The sequence below is a fragment of the Syngnathus leptorhynchus genome, chromosome 18 (assembly GCF_054491065.1).
Source record: "Syngnathus leptorhynchus isolate UIUO chromosome 18, UIUO_Slep, whole genome shotgun sequence".
Taxonomy (NCBI): domain Eukaryota; kingdom Metazoa; phylum Chordata; class Actinopteri; order Syngnathiformes; family Syngnathidae; genus Syngnathus; species Syngnathus leptorhynchus.
The window spans coordinates 3418881-3434709 of record NC_141212.1 but is presented as its reverse complement, the minus strand read 5'-3'; the positions used below and the strand labels follow the sequence as shown (position 1 = coordinate 3434709).

General features: G+C 44.5%; 3 protein-coding genes across 6 annotated transcripts; 1 reads left to right on the top strand and 2 right to left on the bottom strand.

The window, feature by feature from the left end:
- The first annotated feature begins 578 nt into the window (after positions 1-578).
- On the top strand, positions 579-3137 carry faua (FAU ubiquitin like and ribosomal protein S30 fusion a). 3 transcript variants are annotated; one of them, XM_085937045.1, is made up of 5 exons: positions 579-738; positions 2101-2182; positions 2278-2422; positions 2710-2765; positions 2941-3137. In XM_085937045.1, the coding sequence occupies exons 1-5, from the start codon at positions 662-664 to the stop codon at positions 3064-3066; spliced, it is 486 nt and encodes a 161-aa protein (XP_085793171.1). In that variant the 5' UTR covers positions 579-661; the 3' UTR covers positions 3067-3137. The 3 variants fall into 3 exon arrangements, with proteins under 3 accessions (XP_085793171.1, XP_085793172.1, XP_085793173.1); XM_085937046.1 differs by lacking the exon at positions 579-738 and adding an exon at positions 1364-1492; XM_085937047.1 differs by lacking the exon at positions 579-738 and adding an exon at positions 1535-1578.
- Positions 3138-3288: 151 nt separating this feature from the next.
- Positions 3289-4858, bottom strand: fkbp3 (FKBP prolyl isomerase 3). Its single transcript, XM_085937043.1, has 7 exons — positions 4690-4858; positions 4396-4497; positions 4192-4293; positions 3971-4106; positions 3822-3889; positions 3661-3758; positions 3289-3517 (listed from the first exon to the last, which is right to left on the bottom strand). The coding sequence occupies exons 1-7, from the start codon at positions 4792-4794 to the stop codon at positions 3463-3465; spliced, it is 666 nt and encodes a 221-aa protein (XP_085793169.1). The 5' UTR covers positions 4795-4858; the 3' UTR covers positions 3289-3462.
- A 4822-nt stretch (positions 4859-9680) lies between these two features.
- On the bottom strand, positions 9681-15623 carry prpf39 (PRP39 pre-mRNA processing factor 39 homolog (yeast)). Of its 2 annotated transcripts, XM_085938067.1 has the most exons (13): positions 15462-15623; positions 14193-14564; positions 13760-14031; positions 13435-13679; positions 13058-13225; positions 12786-12966; positions 12254-12361; positions 12000-12164; positions 11350-11476; positions 10928-11196; positions 10672-10856; positions 10283-10475; positions 9681-10143 (listed from the first exon to the last, which is right to left on the bottom strand). In XM_085938067.1, the coding sequence occupies exons 1-13, from the start codon at positions 15472-15474 to the stop codon at positions 10054-10056; spliced, it is 2388 nt and encodes a 795-aa protein (XP_085794193.1). In that variant the 5' UTR covers positions 15475-15623; the 3' UTR covers positions 9681-10053. The 2 variants fall into 2 exon arrangements, with proteins under 2 accessions (XP_085794193.1, XP_085794194.1); XM_085938068.1 differs by lacking the exons at positions 9681-10143; positions 10283-10475; positions 10672-10856 and having other exon boundaries at positions 11018-11196; positions 11666-12164.
- Between the last annotated feature and the right edge of the window lie 206 nt (positions 15624-15829).

Here is a 15829-nt window from a genome sequence, read left to right as displayed (position 1 = left end):
TAAATATCACAACAGCTCGGCTTCATATGCGAGCTGATAAAGTTGTCAAATGCAATTCAGTCCTTCCCATCCAACATGTGATGTAAAGTCTTGTCAAAAGTTGGAATGCAGCGTTCGCTCTTAAGATTGGCTTCCATTCGTGAGTGCTGGCTTTTAAAGAGAGCTAACACACACGCACACACTCACTGACGTACACACAAAGAGAGGGCTTTTGTGTAATTGAAAATTGCTTTGGAATTCCATCTTCATCCCCTGGCTTCCATCAGCAGGACGTGTAAAATATATCAGCCAAGCGGCTTGCTGATAAGAAAACATGTTTATTCTGCTTAGTATTTATGAAACACCTCCACATGGCTTTTTTTCCTTCCTTTCTCCTCCAAAAAAATAATCTCTCCTCTTGGTGCATAGAATAATAAAAAGACGGGCGGGATGAGGACGGATGAACGATTGTCACATTCCTGTTGTGGACTTTGGCGTGTGTGTGGGATGTGGCAAGGGGAGGAAAGCATCATCATTAGGTTTGATATTAAGCGTTTTTCTTTTCATAGGTGGTGACGGCGCCTCTCGCGCTTCTGTCTTCTCCAAATAGACAAACGTCTCATTGTTAATGACATATGGACAAGGAGTGGCTTGAAATTGCAGGTCTCTGCTGGCTGAGAGGATGGGAATCCTGTGTGCTTATATTTTTGTCAATAAAAGAACACCACCACCACCGAGCCATAGAAGATGGATGCAAAGGTAATGACTTGAGTGATGACTAAAGTAGGGCTTTTTTTATTTAAAAAATAACCATGTATATTAAGGCATTTTTGTTGTTGTAAAAAATACAATTGGAAAAATGGCCTTTGACTCTGACCCTGAACCCCTGACCTTTGACATCTTCCTTGCACACTTGTGGACAATGACACTATACTAATATATGTCTGAATTGTTTTTAACTAACTTGGACTAAATTATTGTCGTTATAAAACATTCACTAAAGTATGTGACGACTTTGGATCTGTGTTGTGCAGTACATGAAGTGTTGTGCAGTACTCGCGCCATCTTGTGGTGTAATGTGACAGCGCACATCAGCTCCTCAAGCATACAACACTGGGTACCCGCGTCATAGAGTAGAAATTTATTATTTTCAAAGATGCAAGTTGTATTATTAGGAGAACAAAGTGGTTATGTACGTTAAAAATGGCAACTCTTGAATGTCAAAATTGCGAACCAGTAAAGGGGCCACAAGCTCTTAGTCTAAATGTATGTTCCATATTCAATGTCTATATGCACATAGCCCCACTTTGCCACATTCATGATGGCAACTGAACATGCTAATTAAAAATTCAGTGTACTAAACATACAGTACCACTCTGCCACATCCACTATGGCGACGACTTACAGGCGTGGTTATGTCATGACGCAGTTCCGTCAATTTGCACATGCGCAGTCGTGTCCCAGTGTACAGCCTTTTCGATGTTGCACGTCTAACGACTAGCATCCAAACGAGGTAAGCCCTCTTCTTATCGAGTCAGTGAAGTAGATTTCAACACGTTGCCGGCTGTTTTTGTGTGTTAAAATTCACCCCAAACACCCGTAAGCATATTAACGACACGCCACATTGAACGAACTGGTGATAATCTTGTGTTTAGCCTCCTCTATTTTTTCCTACGAATGCCGTGGGTAGCATGTGGCTAGCTGCGTTACCTTAGCATTAGCCTGACAGCGACAACTTACAAAAGTGTACTTTTTCCTCGGTTTTGTTCCTTTTTTACTAGTGTCAATAATTGCTGGTTGAGCTTTTATTCAAGAAAGCCGCGTGAGCTTCGTGTATATGTCAATTTACATGGTTAAATATCTAAAGTGACGTCCAAACGCACGATATCGTGTGTTATTAGCGCTATGGCACACTTATCAAACTCAAGGCCCGGGGGCCAGATATGACCCGCCACATCATATTATGTGGCCTGCGAAGTCAAATTGTGCATCATATTCGTGACATTACTAGAATTGCAAATTTGCTTGGGTTTTAAATCAATCTTTCACGGCAATTTCTAAATGTTGTACTTTGCGGGTTTTATTGAAATGTCTAAGGTGATTCCTATTCTTCCTATTTAGCATCAACATGCAGCTCTTCCTGCGTGCCCAGAACACTCACACCCTTGAGGTGACAGGACAGGAGACTGTGGGCCAGATTAAGGTAATATAACAACAATAAGTATAAATGGGACTGTTAGATCACTAGATGTTATATTTTATGATACTTAGCTGCAATTGTTTTTCCCCACCCATCAGGCTCATGTCCAGACTCTGGAGGGTCTTTTGGTGGAGAATCAGGTAGTGCTACTTGCAGGTTGTCCACTAGAAGACGATGCCTCCCTGGCATCGTGCGGCATTTCCGAGCACTGCACCTTGGAGGTAGCCGCCAGGCTTCTGGGAGGTCAGTTGTTGAAATGTTAAACATGATTTTAATGATGCCGTTTGATACGATAAAGGTGATTTCAATAGTTTTTGGTATATTATGCCACAACACTAATCCAGTCATTTTAAAAAATCCACTTTGCATTATCGACAACAAACCAAATCATCGTTCCAATATTTACTGATGCGATAATAATCCTGCATCCCTATTTACATGTTTACACACCTATGTTGTAATTTCCTCACTGATAGCTTTGTGTTGCCTGTTGCCATCGTATGCAAGTAGACTTTTCCCTTTGTGCCTAGGTAAGGTCCACGGCTCTCTGGCCCGTGCTGGAAAAGTCAGGGGCCAGACTCCCAAGGTGAGGAATGTGAATAAATGTACCTTCCGTGCATCCATTTGATATTGAAATATAATCGAGGGCTAGAAAATCATTTGTTAATTTCCTGCTTTATAAATGACAAAATTAATATTATAAGCCCCTTTGTGATGAATGAGAATTTTGAACTGTGATGAACATGTCATTTGTTTGGCAGGTGGACAAGCAGGAGAAAAAGAAGAAAAAGACCGGCCGTGCCAAGCGTCGCATCCAATACAACCGCCGCTTCGTCAATGTGGTGCCCACATTCGGCAAGAAGAAGGGACCCAACGCCAACTCCTAAGTGTGCGTCTTGACCCTACTCAGCTGTTCTGTTCAAATGTTTTTCCGATGTGAATAAAACGTTTAACTCGGCTATTGTGAGAATATGCGATTAAAAATCTGATAGTTGTCACTTGAAAATAGTAGTAGATGTACTTATATAGCTGCTGACATTAAGTGGGATAATACAGCCATGCTAGGTATGCTTAAAATACTTAAACTTAAAATACCAAAACTTCAGCCTTGTTTGTGAAATTTATATTTTAATGTTAACAAAGAACATAAAAAAAATCAATTAATTTCCCCAAACATGAGGAATTGCATGGACATTAAAGCAACAAAAGTGTTACGTAGTTGGAATCCCCAGTCACCAATGTGTGAGCACAGAAAATTCAAACAGCTTCCCAGTTTTCTTGCATTAATCAACAGCCACCAGCTCCACCTCAAAGATCAACTTGGCATTAGGTGGAATTCTGAAAGAAAGTTAAGGAGATGGACAGTAAAATCAAAGGTAACGGTTTGTGTTCATACATTTGCATCTGTACTGTTTGTTTTGCATCCTGTTTGCTTGATACCCAAATTCTAATTTAGTTCCATCTACAGCCTAAAAAGATACTTGGAGTCGGGGCGGCCCTTCTTTCCGTACGCCCACTCAGGTTCGATCTCCAGACGGGCAGTCTCACCCTTGCTCATGGTCAACAGGCCCTCGTCCCACTGCGGAGAGATGACTGTTAATAAACACAAAAGGCAAGACAAGAACGGGAATAACACACGTACCCCTCGGATGACTTTGCCCAGGCCCACTTTGAAGCTCAACGGCTTGGTTTGCTTTTTCTTTCTTGCCACTGCAAAGATCACAAAGTTGGGACTTGATTAGTCGGGCTGCATTGTTTCCATAAGAGCATGACCTTTTTGATGCTGAGAACCTGATGGGATGTTGGTGTCAAAGACCGTGCCATCCTCCAGCGTCCCTGTGTACCAGCAGCTGACAGTGTTGCCTTTTTTAGGAAAGTTAGTCTTGTCGCCTTTCTTTAGCGTCGATTTAGTAAACTTGGGTGGACCCTGAAGGGAAGCATCATCGTTAATTATTTGGATGATTCTACTGTACGGAAAATACCTTGCTGGTCGTCGGTGCTTGGGTCTTTACCTCATCTGCAACTTCTGCCTTGACCTCTTTGGGCTTCTCATCTATTTTGATGGTTTTGACCTGTTTCGTCACTTCTTCCACCGGTTCTGTGCCTTTAAACCTCTACAAGACATTTTGTGTTCCTTCATGCATGTACTGTGTACATTTATTTCGCGCCGATAATACATTTCTGAAGTCGAAAATACATCATGTGACGTCACTCACCTTATTGGCAAATAACTCGATGTAGGCGGCAATGAGGTGATCCTTATTTGCAGTTTTAGCCACGTTTTTGATATTTCCCAGCAGTTTGTGCTCGATGAGAAACTGAACATAGAATGAGATGTTAATTCATTGTAACAAGAGGTAGACGTGACACAAAGGAGCTTGCAAACATTGATTTCCGTCTCTGTGCGGCTACGCACATTAGGCTGCGACACACGAACAAAGCACATTCCCTGTAGAATGCATGATTTCATTGACATCCGAGGTTTTTGGATGCTCAACCGACAAACGTACCGAATGTGCCGCATTGTCCTGAATAAAGTTGATCAGGTCTTTTTTGGGCAAATCGTCACTTTTCAGCTGCTCGTCGCTCCACTCTCGCGCTGGTTCGTCCGCCATTTTGAGCTAGTAACTTAAGTATTCAATGAAATTTAAAGATAAATAATGGAGAAAAAAAACGAAAGATGACTAAGTATTAGATCACACTATTATACAAATACATTGATGTGCTAGATTTATTATTATTTTTAAATCCAAACAAGGAGTTATCAAGTACACTATTATACAAATGGATTGATGTATTAGATTTATTTTTAAAAAGACAATCAAAACAACAAGTGTACTAATTATTTCGTTTAACCTCACGTAGGTAGGTAAAATAAATGAAAATAAATAAGAATGAGGTTTCCATGAGTGACGTCACACTGAAAGCAGCCAATCAGGATGTGGGGGTGAGGGCGGTTGTGGCACTATTAACTTTCAGTTTATTCCCTAATAAAGTGGCCTGTTATTAGGTACAACTGAAAATGGCGGTGTACCTAATGAAGTGTCCATAAGTGACGTCACAAAGAAACCAGCCAATCAGAAAGTGGGGGTGAGGGCGGGTGTGGCACTTTTCACTTTCTGTTAACTTTTGACCAGGGCTATTCCCTAATGAAGTGGCCTGTAATTAGGTACACCTAAAAATGGCGGCGTACCTAATGAAGTGTCCATAACGGACGTCACAAGGAAACCAGCCAATCAGGAAGTGGGGGAGAGAGCGGGTGTGGCACTTTCTCTTCATACTTCCTGATTGGCTGGTTTGTTTGTGACGTCACTTATGGACACTTCATTAGGTACACCGCCATTTTCAGGTGTACCTAATTACAGGTCACTTTATTAGGGAAAAATCATGGTCAAAATTTAAATGAAAGTGAAAAGTGCCACACCCGAACAACCCCCCACTTTCTGATTGGCTGGTTGATCTGTGACGTCACGTACACAGGTGTACCTAATCACTTCATTAGGGAAAAAGTTTAAGTGGAAGTGAAAAGTGCCACACCCGCCCTCACCCCCACTTGCTGATTGGCTGGTTTCTGTGACGTCACCTATGGACACTTCATTAGGTACACCACCATTTTCAGGTGTACCTAATTACAGGTCACTTTATTAGGGAAAAATCATGGTCAAAATTTAAATGAAAGTGAAAAGTGCCACACCCAAACAACCCCCCACTTTCTGATTGGCTGGTTGATCTGTGACGTCATTCGGACACATTATTAGGTACACCGCCATTTTCAGGTGTACCTAATGACAGGCCACTTCATTAGGGAAAAATCATGGTCAAAGTTTAAATGAAAGTGAAAAGTGCCACACCCAAACAACCCCCCACTTTCTGATTGGCTGGTTGATCCGTGACGTCATTCGGACACATTATTAGGTACACCGCCATTTTCAGGTGTACCTAATGACAGGCCACTTCATTAGGGAAAAATCATGGTCAAAGTTTAAATGAAAGTGAAAAGTGCCACACCCAAACAACCCCCCACTTTCTGATTGGCTGGTTGATCCGTGACGTCATTCGGACACATTATTAGGTACACCGCCATTTTCAGGTGTACCTAATGACAGGCCACTTCATTAGGGAAAAATCATGGTCAAAGTTTAAATGAAAGTGAAAAGTGCCACACCCAAACAACCCCCCACTTTCTGATTGGCTGGTTGATCCGTGACGTCATTCGGACACATTATTAGGTACACCGCCATTTTCAGGTGTACCTAATGACAGGCCACTTCATTAGGGAAAAATCATGGTCAAAGTTTAAATGAAAGTGAAAAGTGCCACACCCAAACAACCCCCCACTTTCTGATTGGCTGGTTGATCCGTGACGTCATTCGGACACATTATTAGGTACACCGCCATTTTCAGGTGTACCTAATGACAGGCCACTTCATTAGGGAAAAATCATGGTCAAAGTTTAAATGAAAGTGAAAAGTGCCACACCCAAACAACCCCCCACTTTCTGATTGGCTGGTTGATCCGTGACGTCATTCGGACACATTATTAGGTACACCGCCATTTTCAGGTGTACCTAATGACAGGCCACTTCATTAGGGAAAAATCATGGTCAAAGTTTAAATGAAAGTGAAAAGTGCCACACCCAAACAACCCCCCACTTTCTGATTGGCTGGTTGATCCGTGACGTCATTCGGACACATTATTAGGTACACCGCCATTTTCAGGTGTACCTAATGACAGGCCACTTCATTAGGGAAAAATCATGGTCAAAGTTTAAATGAAAGTGAAAAGTGCCACACCCAAACAACCCCCCACTTTCTGATTGGCTGGTTGATCCGTGACGTCATTCGGACACATTATTAGGTACACCGCCATTTTCAGGTGTACCTAATGACAGGCCACTTCATTAGGGAAAAATCATGGTCAAAGTTTAAATGAAAGTGAAAAGTGCCACACCCAAACAACCCCCCACTTTCTGATTGGCTGGTTGATCCGTGACGTCATTCGGACACATTATTAGGTACACCGCCATTTTCAGGTGTACCTAATGACAGGCCACTTCATTAGGGAAAAATCATGGTCAAAGTTTAAATGAAAGTGAAAAGTGCCACACCCAAACAACCCCCCACTTTCTGATTGGCTGGTTGATCCGTGACGTCATTCGGACACATTATTAGGTACACCGCCATTTTCAGGTGTACCTAATGACAGGCCACTTCATTAGGGAAAAATCATGGTCAAAGTTTAAATGAAAGTGAAAAGTGCCACACCCAAACAACCCCCCACTTTCTGATTGGCTGGTTGATCCGTGACGTCATTCGGACACATTATTAGGTACACCGCCATTTTCAGGTGTACCTAATGACAGGCCACTTCATTAGGGAAAAATCATGGTCAAAGTTTAAATGAAAGTGAAAAGTGCCACACCCAAACAACCCCCCACTTTCTGATTGGCTGGTTGATCCGTGACGTCATTCGGACACATTATTAGGTACACCGCCATTTTCAGGTGTACCTAATGACAGGCCACTTCATTAGGGAAAAATCATGGTCAAAGTTTAAATGAAAGTGAAAAGTGCCACACCCAAACAACCCCCCACTTTCTGATTGGCTGGTTGATCCGTGACGTCATTCGGACACATTATTAGGTACACCGCCATTTTCAGGTGTACCTAATGACAGGCCACTTCATTAGGGAAAAATCATGGTCAAAGTTTAAATGAAAGTGAAAAGTGCCACACCCAAACAACCCCCCACTTTCTGATTGGCTGGTTGATCCGTGACGTCATTCGGACACATTATTAGGTACACCGCCATTTTCAGGTGTACCTAATGACAGGCCACTTCATTAGGGAAAAATCATGGTCAAAGTTTAAATGAAAGTGAAAAGTGCCACACCCAAACAACCCCCCACTTTCTGATTGGCTGGTTGATCCGTGACGTCATTCGGACACATTATTAGGTACACCGCCATTTTCAGGTGTACCTAATGACAGGCCACTTCATTAGGGAAAAATCATGGTCAAAGTTTAAATGAAAGTGAAAAGTGCCACACCCAAACAACCCCCCACTTTCTGATTGGCTGGTTGATCCGTGACGTCATTCGGACACATTATTAGGTACACCGCCATTTTCAGGTGTACCTAATGACAGGCCACTTCATTAGGGAAAAATCATGGTCAAAGTTTAAATGAAAGTGAAAAGTGCCACACCCAAACAACCCCCCACTTTCTGATTGGCTGGTTGATCCGTGACGTCATTCGGACACATTATTAGGTACACCGCCATTTTCAGGTGTACCTAATGACAGGCCACTTCATTAGGGAAAAATCATGGTCAAAGTTTAAATGAAAGTGAAAAGTGCCACACCCAAACAACCCCCCACTTTCTGATTGGCTGGTTGATCCGTGACGTCATTCGGACACATTATTAGGTACACCGCCATTTTCAGGTGTACCTAATGACAGGCCACTTCATTAGGGAAAAATCATGGTCAAAGTTTAAATGAAAGTGAAAAGTGCCACACCCAAACAACCCCCCACTTTCTGATTGGCTGGTTGATCCGTGACGTCATTCGGACACATTATTAGGTACACCGCCATTTTCAGGTGTACCTAATGACAGGCCACTTCATTAGGGAAAAATCATGGTCAAAGTTTAAATGAAAGTGAAAAGTGCCACACCCAAACAACCCCCCACTTTCTGATTGGCTGGTTGATCTGTGACGTCATTCGGACACATTATTAGGTACACCGCCATTTTCAGGTGTACCTAATGACAGGCCACTTCATTAGGGAAAAATCATGGTCAAAGTTTAAAAAATCATGGTCAAACGTTAACAGAAAGTGAAAAGTGCCACACCCGCCCTCACCCCCACTTTGTGATTGGCTGATTTCTGTGACGTCACCTGTGGACACTTCATTAGGTACACCGCCATTTCCAGGTGTACCTAATTACAGGTCACTTTATTAGGGAAAAATCCTGGTCAAAAGTTAATAGAAAATGAAAAGTGCCACACCCGCCCTCACCCCCACTTTCTGATTGGCTGTTTTCTGTGACGTCACATATGGACACTTCATTAGGTACACCGCCATTCTCAGGTGTACCTAATTACAGGTCACTTTATTAGGAAAAAAAAAAAGGTGAAGCCACAGCCGCCCTCACCCCTACCGCCTGATTGGCTGGTTTCTTTGTGACGTCACTTATGGACACTACATTAGGTACACCGCCATTTTTAAGTGTACCTAATAACCCGCTTCCTGATTGTCTGGTTTCTTTGTGACGTCACACAAAATACAAGTCTCCCCCACTTCCTGATTGGCTGGTTTTTTTGTGACGTCACACAAATACAAATACTTTCAAGTACAAAAAAGGTGACCTCAACCTACCTCCATGCTAAAACTCTGGTGTGCATAATTTGATTATTTTACCATTTAGGGCACATAAACCTGCTTTACTACAGAAAAAAACAAAAAACAAATTACACAGATGAAAATAAAACAAGAAACAAAGCAGGATATCTGTTTATTAAGAAATCAAGTTGAGAAAAACAAGGTAAACAGGAACTCTTGATTTCGGGTTCATTCAAATACGTTAAAAATACTTCAAATTTAAAGAGACCCACAAGGAGAATGAAAAACCTTTGCATCTAGAGCACAGGGTGGGCAGTATGGTAATGGTGGCGGCTGTCTTTACAAACAACATGCATCATGTGTATACTCTTATGTCCCCAAACAGGAGCTACACCTTGTACTGTATTTGAAATAACGAGCTCAAGAATGACAAAATAAATCTTTTGAGAATGCGGTCGGTGCTGGTTGTCTTAATTTGAAAAGCTAGACACATTCTCCAATGAGAGACCAAGATTACGGTGGCGACCATCATGTCGAAGGAGGAGGGTAGTACTGGTTATACTGGGCATATTGGTTGTACTGGCCCCAAGAGTTTTGGCCCCAGGCGCCATACTGTTGCTGAAGGGAGAAGAGTAGATGGAAAAAGTTCAAACAAAAGATCAGTATTTGAGCCAAGAAACACATTTTTCTACTGAGAGGATCTCCTGGCGGCAGAACCACATCAATTTGTCACTTGAAAATCCAAAAGTAAACCCACCTGGTACCAGTTGTTGTAATTGTACGCACTGTTGGCTTGCATGTCTGTTCCGGCGGCAGCCATAGAGGCGTCGTCCATGCGCTGCCTCTTAGCATCGGGTTCCTGAGAGCTGTCGTAGCCGTTCTCCGGACTCCTCTTTGATAAGTCCACTTCCTTCTGCAGGTTCTGGTGTTCCTCGTAAGCGGCCACCAGTCTGAAACAGAAACAAGGCCTCAATTCCCATTCAACAAATACAATTGTATAGATTCAAAAACGTCAGATGATCACATATGAGATTTTGAGCCCCATTTCAAAGACTCCTCAAAATTGGTCTCTTTTTCTCGTGAAACTGTGTCACTTTCAAATCAAATAAAAATGGGATTCTTGAGGACATTCAGCTCCAGACTCACGCATGGATGTCGTTGCCAAAGTCCTCGAGGAATTCCACTTTTCGCTGAGCGAAGAGGAGACGCGACTCCATCTCCATGGGGCTCTTGAGGGCCCGGTCGAAGCAATCCAAGATCTCAGCCTGGTTCTGCGTCACGTCTCCGCTGTACTCCAGCTCCAGCAGGTTGAGGTACAGCCTCGGACACGCCTGGGTGGGAGAGAAAAGAAGCAGTCGCTCAGGAGTATGTGGACAAACAAAGAGGCTGGCTTTCATGTTACCTGGTCTCTCTCGATGGCATCCAGCAGCACTTTCCTGGCTTTGCTCAGGCTCTTCTGCACCTTGAGGAACTGCCGCGCCAACTTGACAGCATAGAAAGAGGTCTCAGAGGCGGTCTTGGATGTCTCCACGGCTTCTTTCAGCAGAGCCTCCGCCTCGTCCAGTTTGCCGCGGCGACGCTCCAGGCTGACTCGCCGCAGCCGCACCATGGCCAAGGTGGGCACCACCATCTCCAGATTTTTAAGGATGTTACTGGCGCCTTCGACGTTGCCTGCGGGAAATGGAGGGGGAAAAAAGTGTGACTTGGACTTTTAAGGTCACTCCCCGTGGGGTCAATGGTAGGAGAAATGTGGAATTCCAACACAAATATGACAAGTGACCGTGTAAATATTGTGACAACATGATTTTAAATTGTGCCACTCACCCTGCTGCTCCTCGAAGCCGGCCCACAGCAGGTGGATGGCGGGCTTCCTGGGCAGATGGACGGTGCAGGCCTTCCTGTAGACGTGGCGGACTCCGTCGGTGCTGAAGGCCTCCAGGTATTTGGCGTACTTTGGAGGCGTGAAAAGAAGAGACAGTGGGAAGAAGAGCAAGTCGAGGACAGCAGAGCGCAGAAAGGAGGAGAGAAAGGAAGACAAAGACAAGACCAGACGTTTACATTTCCCGCTTCTCGGACTCCCGGTGAATGTCGTCATTGACAAGATCGTTCTTAGAATTTTTCTGTGTAAACCCATCAGCACCTTCATGGAACCAATTAGATAAGATTCTGTAAGGTAGTGGGAGACGAAGAAGATGCAGTTGGCAAATGCTGCAGTCAAATCTTGTGTGGCAAGCAGGCCATCCCCTAATACAACAGATACAGTCACATATCAACGTTACACGCAAAGAGAGCGCCGGACGTTTTTTTTGTCTTGTTTTTCTCGGTTTGCTTTTTTTTTTTTTCGTTTCACGCCATGTGATTGTCATCGATGGTAGGGGGGGGAAGTGCAGGGAAGCGGTGAGAGTAGAAGCGGTGAGGAGGAAAAGAAATAAAAAGAAATAAAATAAAAAAGAAACAAAATAACGCCTTGATACCTTGATCCAGAACTCTTCATAGAGAGCACAAGCGATGAGGCAGCGTTCAAATAGAACCACCACGCGCTCCGGGGTGCCGTTCTCCATCTCAAAGTCCAGGTACTCGCGCCAATTGTTCAGCTGCGTCTTCTCCAGGGCTTTCACGTGGAAGTATGGCCTCTTGATCTGAAAAACGCAGTGCTCCGTATCAGAGAACTAACAGGGCAGAAATTCAGAGGCATCTGCCGACAAGTGTCGAAGGCAAGATGGCGTACCCCTTCCTCAAAGGCCCAGCGCTTGCTGACTTCGTGCTCGTTGAGGTTGAACACTTCCTGTCGGGCCTCGATGGCTTTGTGGCGCATGTTCTCGATCTCGGTCACTCTCTACGTGAAAACACAGACGGAGCGCACACTGTTGGACGGTTTGACAACAATCACCTGCTCCACTTGATGTAATAGCTGCCGGTGGCGGTCCCGCAGCCATAGATTTACATCACCAGAGACAAGAGGCCTGCAGGGGGGGGCGTATATATGCACCCTGCATATCAACCTCTAGGTGGAGGTGCTGCGGGTCAATGGGCCTCGGTTGTTCCTTTTAGTTTAAGGGCGAGTGTCCCTGACAGGATGCCAGCGTGAAGCCCCCCTTGGCTGTCTTTGGCTTGGCTGCCGACATAAAGACAACTCTTCAAACTCTTCTCTTAATCCACATCATGGTCATGGTGGACAACAGGCAACCGCCATCTAACTCAAGACTTTTAGTTTTTTTTGTGCGCTTAAATTCTTCCCTTGACTCTACCAAGAGTCTTACCTTGGCCGGATCAGGGAGATCCTCCGTGCCGGGCGGCAGCTGCTCCTGGGGGGAGGTCGTATCGCCGTCTTCGCGCGCCATGGAGGCTAGATTGGCTTTGGATAGCTCCACCCTGAACTTGACAAACTCCTCCTCGGACAGGAAGTGTTTGGGGTTGTTGTTCTGCACGTGCTCTTTAAACCTGTGTATCACGTTAAGTCTTACGTCGTCTCAAAGAACAAAAAATCGAATTCGGCTTGAGTGGTTATCTGGTAATTGCACCGTTCTCTCACTTTTGTAAGTGCTGAGAGTACAGCTGCGTGGGGATGCCCAGGACGCGATCGTAGATGGCAGTGACGTTGGAGAGCTTTCCCTGTTCCGTCTCCCAGATGATGAAGGATTCCCAAAGGCGGTCAGAGCGGAAGTCCGTCCCGGCCGCCAGCACGGCGTGTTCGTAAGCCCTGGGGAGTCAACAAAAGACAAAATGAACTTTGGGGGTTTTCTTCACAATCTAAAAGGGTTGGACAAAACCCATAGTACAGTAGTACTTGTATCACCAACCAAATTGCAGTCTTCAAACTCCTCACTGTCACTACACAAATAAAATCGTTTGTAACCGTGATGAACCAAGGACCCCCTTTAAAGTGGACTTGGCGGGGTTTCTACTCACGCTCGAATGCGTCCCTCTGTCTCCGGGTCTCTCGTGTCAGAGTTCTCCTTGATGTAGGTCATGTAGTGCAGCCAAAGGTCCACGCTGAGCGGGATGGCCTGCAAGCCTCGCCGGTACACCTCCTCTGCCACGTGGATGTGGCCATGCTTTTTCTCGATGTCGGCGTACTTCTTCCAGTAGCCGTAGCAGTATGGATAGCGTAGAAGGAAGACGTCAAATGCTTTCCTCACCGCTGGGAGGATATTCTGAAGGAAGAAGAGTGTTACATTGCGTCATTTGGCAGATGCTCCCGTTGCTAGAGATGAGGCATCGGTATTTACTCTACCTCTTGCTCGACATACTGCAGCAGGTAGACCCAGCCGTTGAAGTCCTCTGGGTTATCTTCACATCCTTTCAGGAGTTTTTCAAACTCGCTGGGGAGCTCTGGCTCCCTATGATAGGCAGCTTCCTGGGCGGCGGCTTCCTGGGCAGCAGTGGCGACAGCAGCGGCGTCTTGTGCAGCTGTTTCCTGGGCGGTGGAGGCTTCTTGAGCGACATCTTTGGTGGCATCCTCAAGCTCCATTCCATCATCGGCAGCTTGCGACGCCTCAGTGCCGTCTATTGTAAGGAAGGAGACAATAATGCAGTCATTCCTGACCATAGTGTGCATTGGCCCATCTGTCAAATGATTCAAATGTGCGCCTAGATTCCAAGGTTAGGAAACACTGCATAATGTACCACTAGCCACGTATAGTTCCTTTTTGACTCTTTCATTTTACCTTGATTGGTCACTTCTTGGGTGTGCGGCTGAGCCTCCAGGGATTCGGGCGGTTGTTCCGGGGGCTGCGGGGGAAGCGGCGGCGGGGGCGGTTGCTCATCTGGATACAATGGCGCATTGGCGACCTGAATCTGGTCCACACCTTTCTCCACAACGGCCATCTCCGGAGGAGGAGGAGGCGGCGGCGGCAATGGCGGGTTGGCGTGGTCTCCTGCCCCAGAAACAGAATCTATGCTTGGCTCTGGAGCGGCTGGCTCCATGGTCCAGTCGGCGGTTTGGTTTAGCACAGGAGGGTATGGTTCTCCATTACTCGCCATAGCATGTGTCTCTGATTCCAGCATTCCAGTGATGGACTCTTCTTGGTGTTGAAGGCCTGCGGGAATCAATTAGTCCAGTTTATCTATGAATTAAAATGCTTTTTAGGCAGCTTCTTCATGTCTGGTATTGTACATTTTAATAGTAATTTTCGTAGGCTACTTTTAATTTCTTTTTGAAAGGCCTCATTTGTAAATTACATAAAATATAAAAAATGTATTTCAATAAACACACGAAGATACATTGACTGTAAAAAAAAAAAAAAACGCTGCCTTGCATATTGTGTAGCACATAAGTTGTTTACCAAGTAGCAAATGCTTACATTGTTATATTACATTACTGTATACAAAACGTTGTAAAATGCTGAATCGAGCAAGCATAAACGTAATACTTGTACTAGCACATCCAGTTCAGCGCATATCTGTTGATTTGAATACACCGTTGAATATGCTAGCTAGCCAACGTGCCGGAGATTAGGACGTAATGTAAATCGGAAGAGGGGCTAACTAACTAATCATTGTACGCGTTAACCCAATTTAACTTGCATACAATATTTCAACGACCGATAAGCGCTTGCCGTCGACAACTCTGTCGTGCAAACAAGGCCGCCGGTAAACATGGAAAGTTCAACATTAACTTGGGCCTTCGTTAGCGTCTAAATCTTGGACGCATTATCGCAGACAACGTGAAGCTAAGTTGGCTTTGTCTTGACGTTAAACGTTAAGACACACACGCTGCACATTGGGAGGTGTAATACAATCCAATAAATCTATCAATCCATTAAAATCGGCGTTGACCTTCATATGACTACGATTTGCCGCCTCTTACTCCAGGAAATAGTCGTACCCGCGGCTTCTCCACATTAGCTAGCCCCGCACTGGCTAGCACGACAGATTAAGGTATTTTGTAACACACCAGGCAACTAAGTCATTCAAAACACGATTTGGAACCTTACCGGGAGCTTCCATGTACTCTTCTGTCGAATTTGAGGGTGCGTTCTCTGTCTTTTTATCTAAACTACGACAACGCGGCGTGGTTCATCCACCATCTTTCTTTTTATAAACCGGAAATAACGAAGCGGTTAATGCGCATGCTCAGAAAGTAGACTCGGGCAAACGACAAGTGTACGTCCTGAGCACTTTCAACACAAACAGGTTTAATCGCAATAAAACACGAAAACAACGGTGCATACGTGAATAATTGTTTCATTAAAGTCGAGAGGTTTTATGACTTATTTGAAAAAATACGCATTACCCTAAAAATATTTTTAGTAATATCTCTTCTCAAACGTGAGATTCGTATTGTAGACGTCACATTAGAATC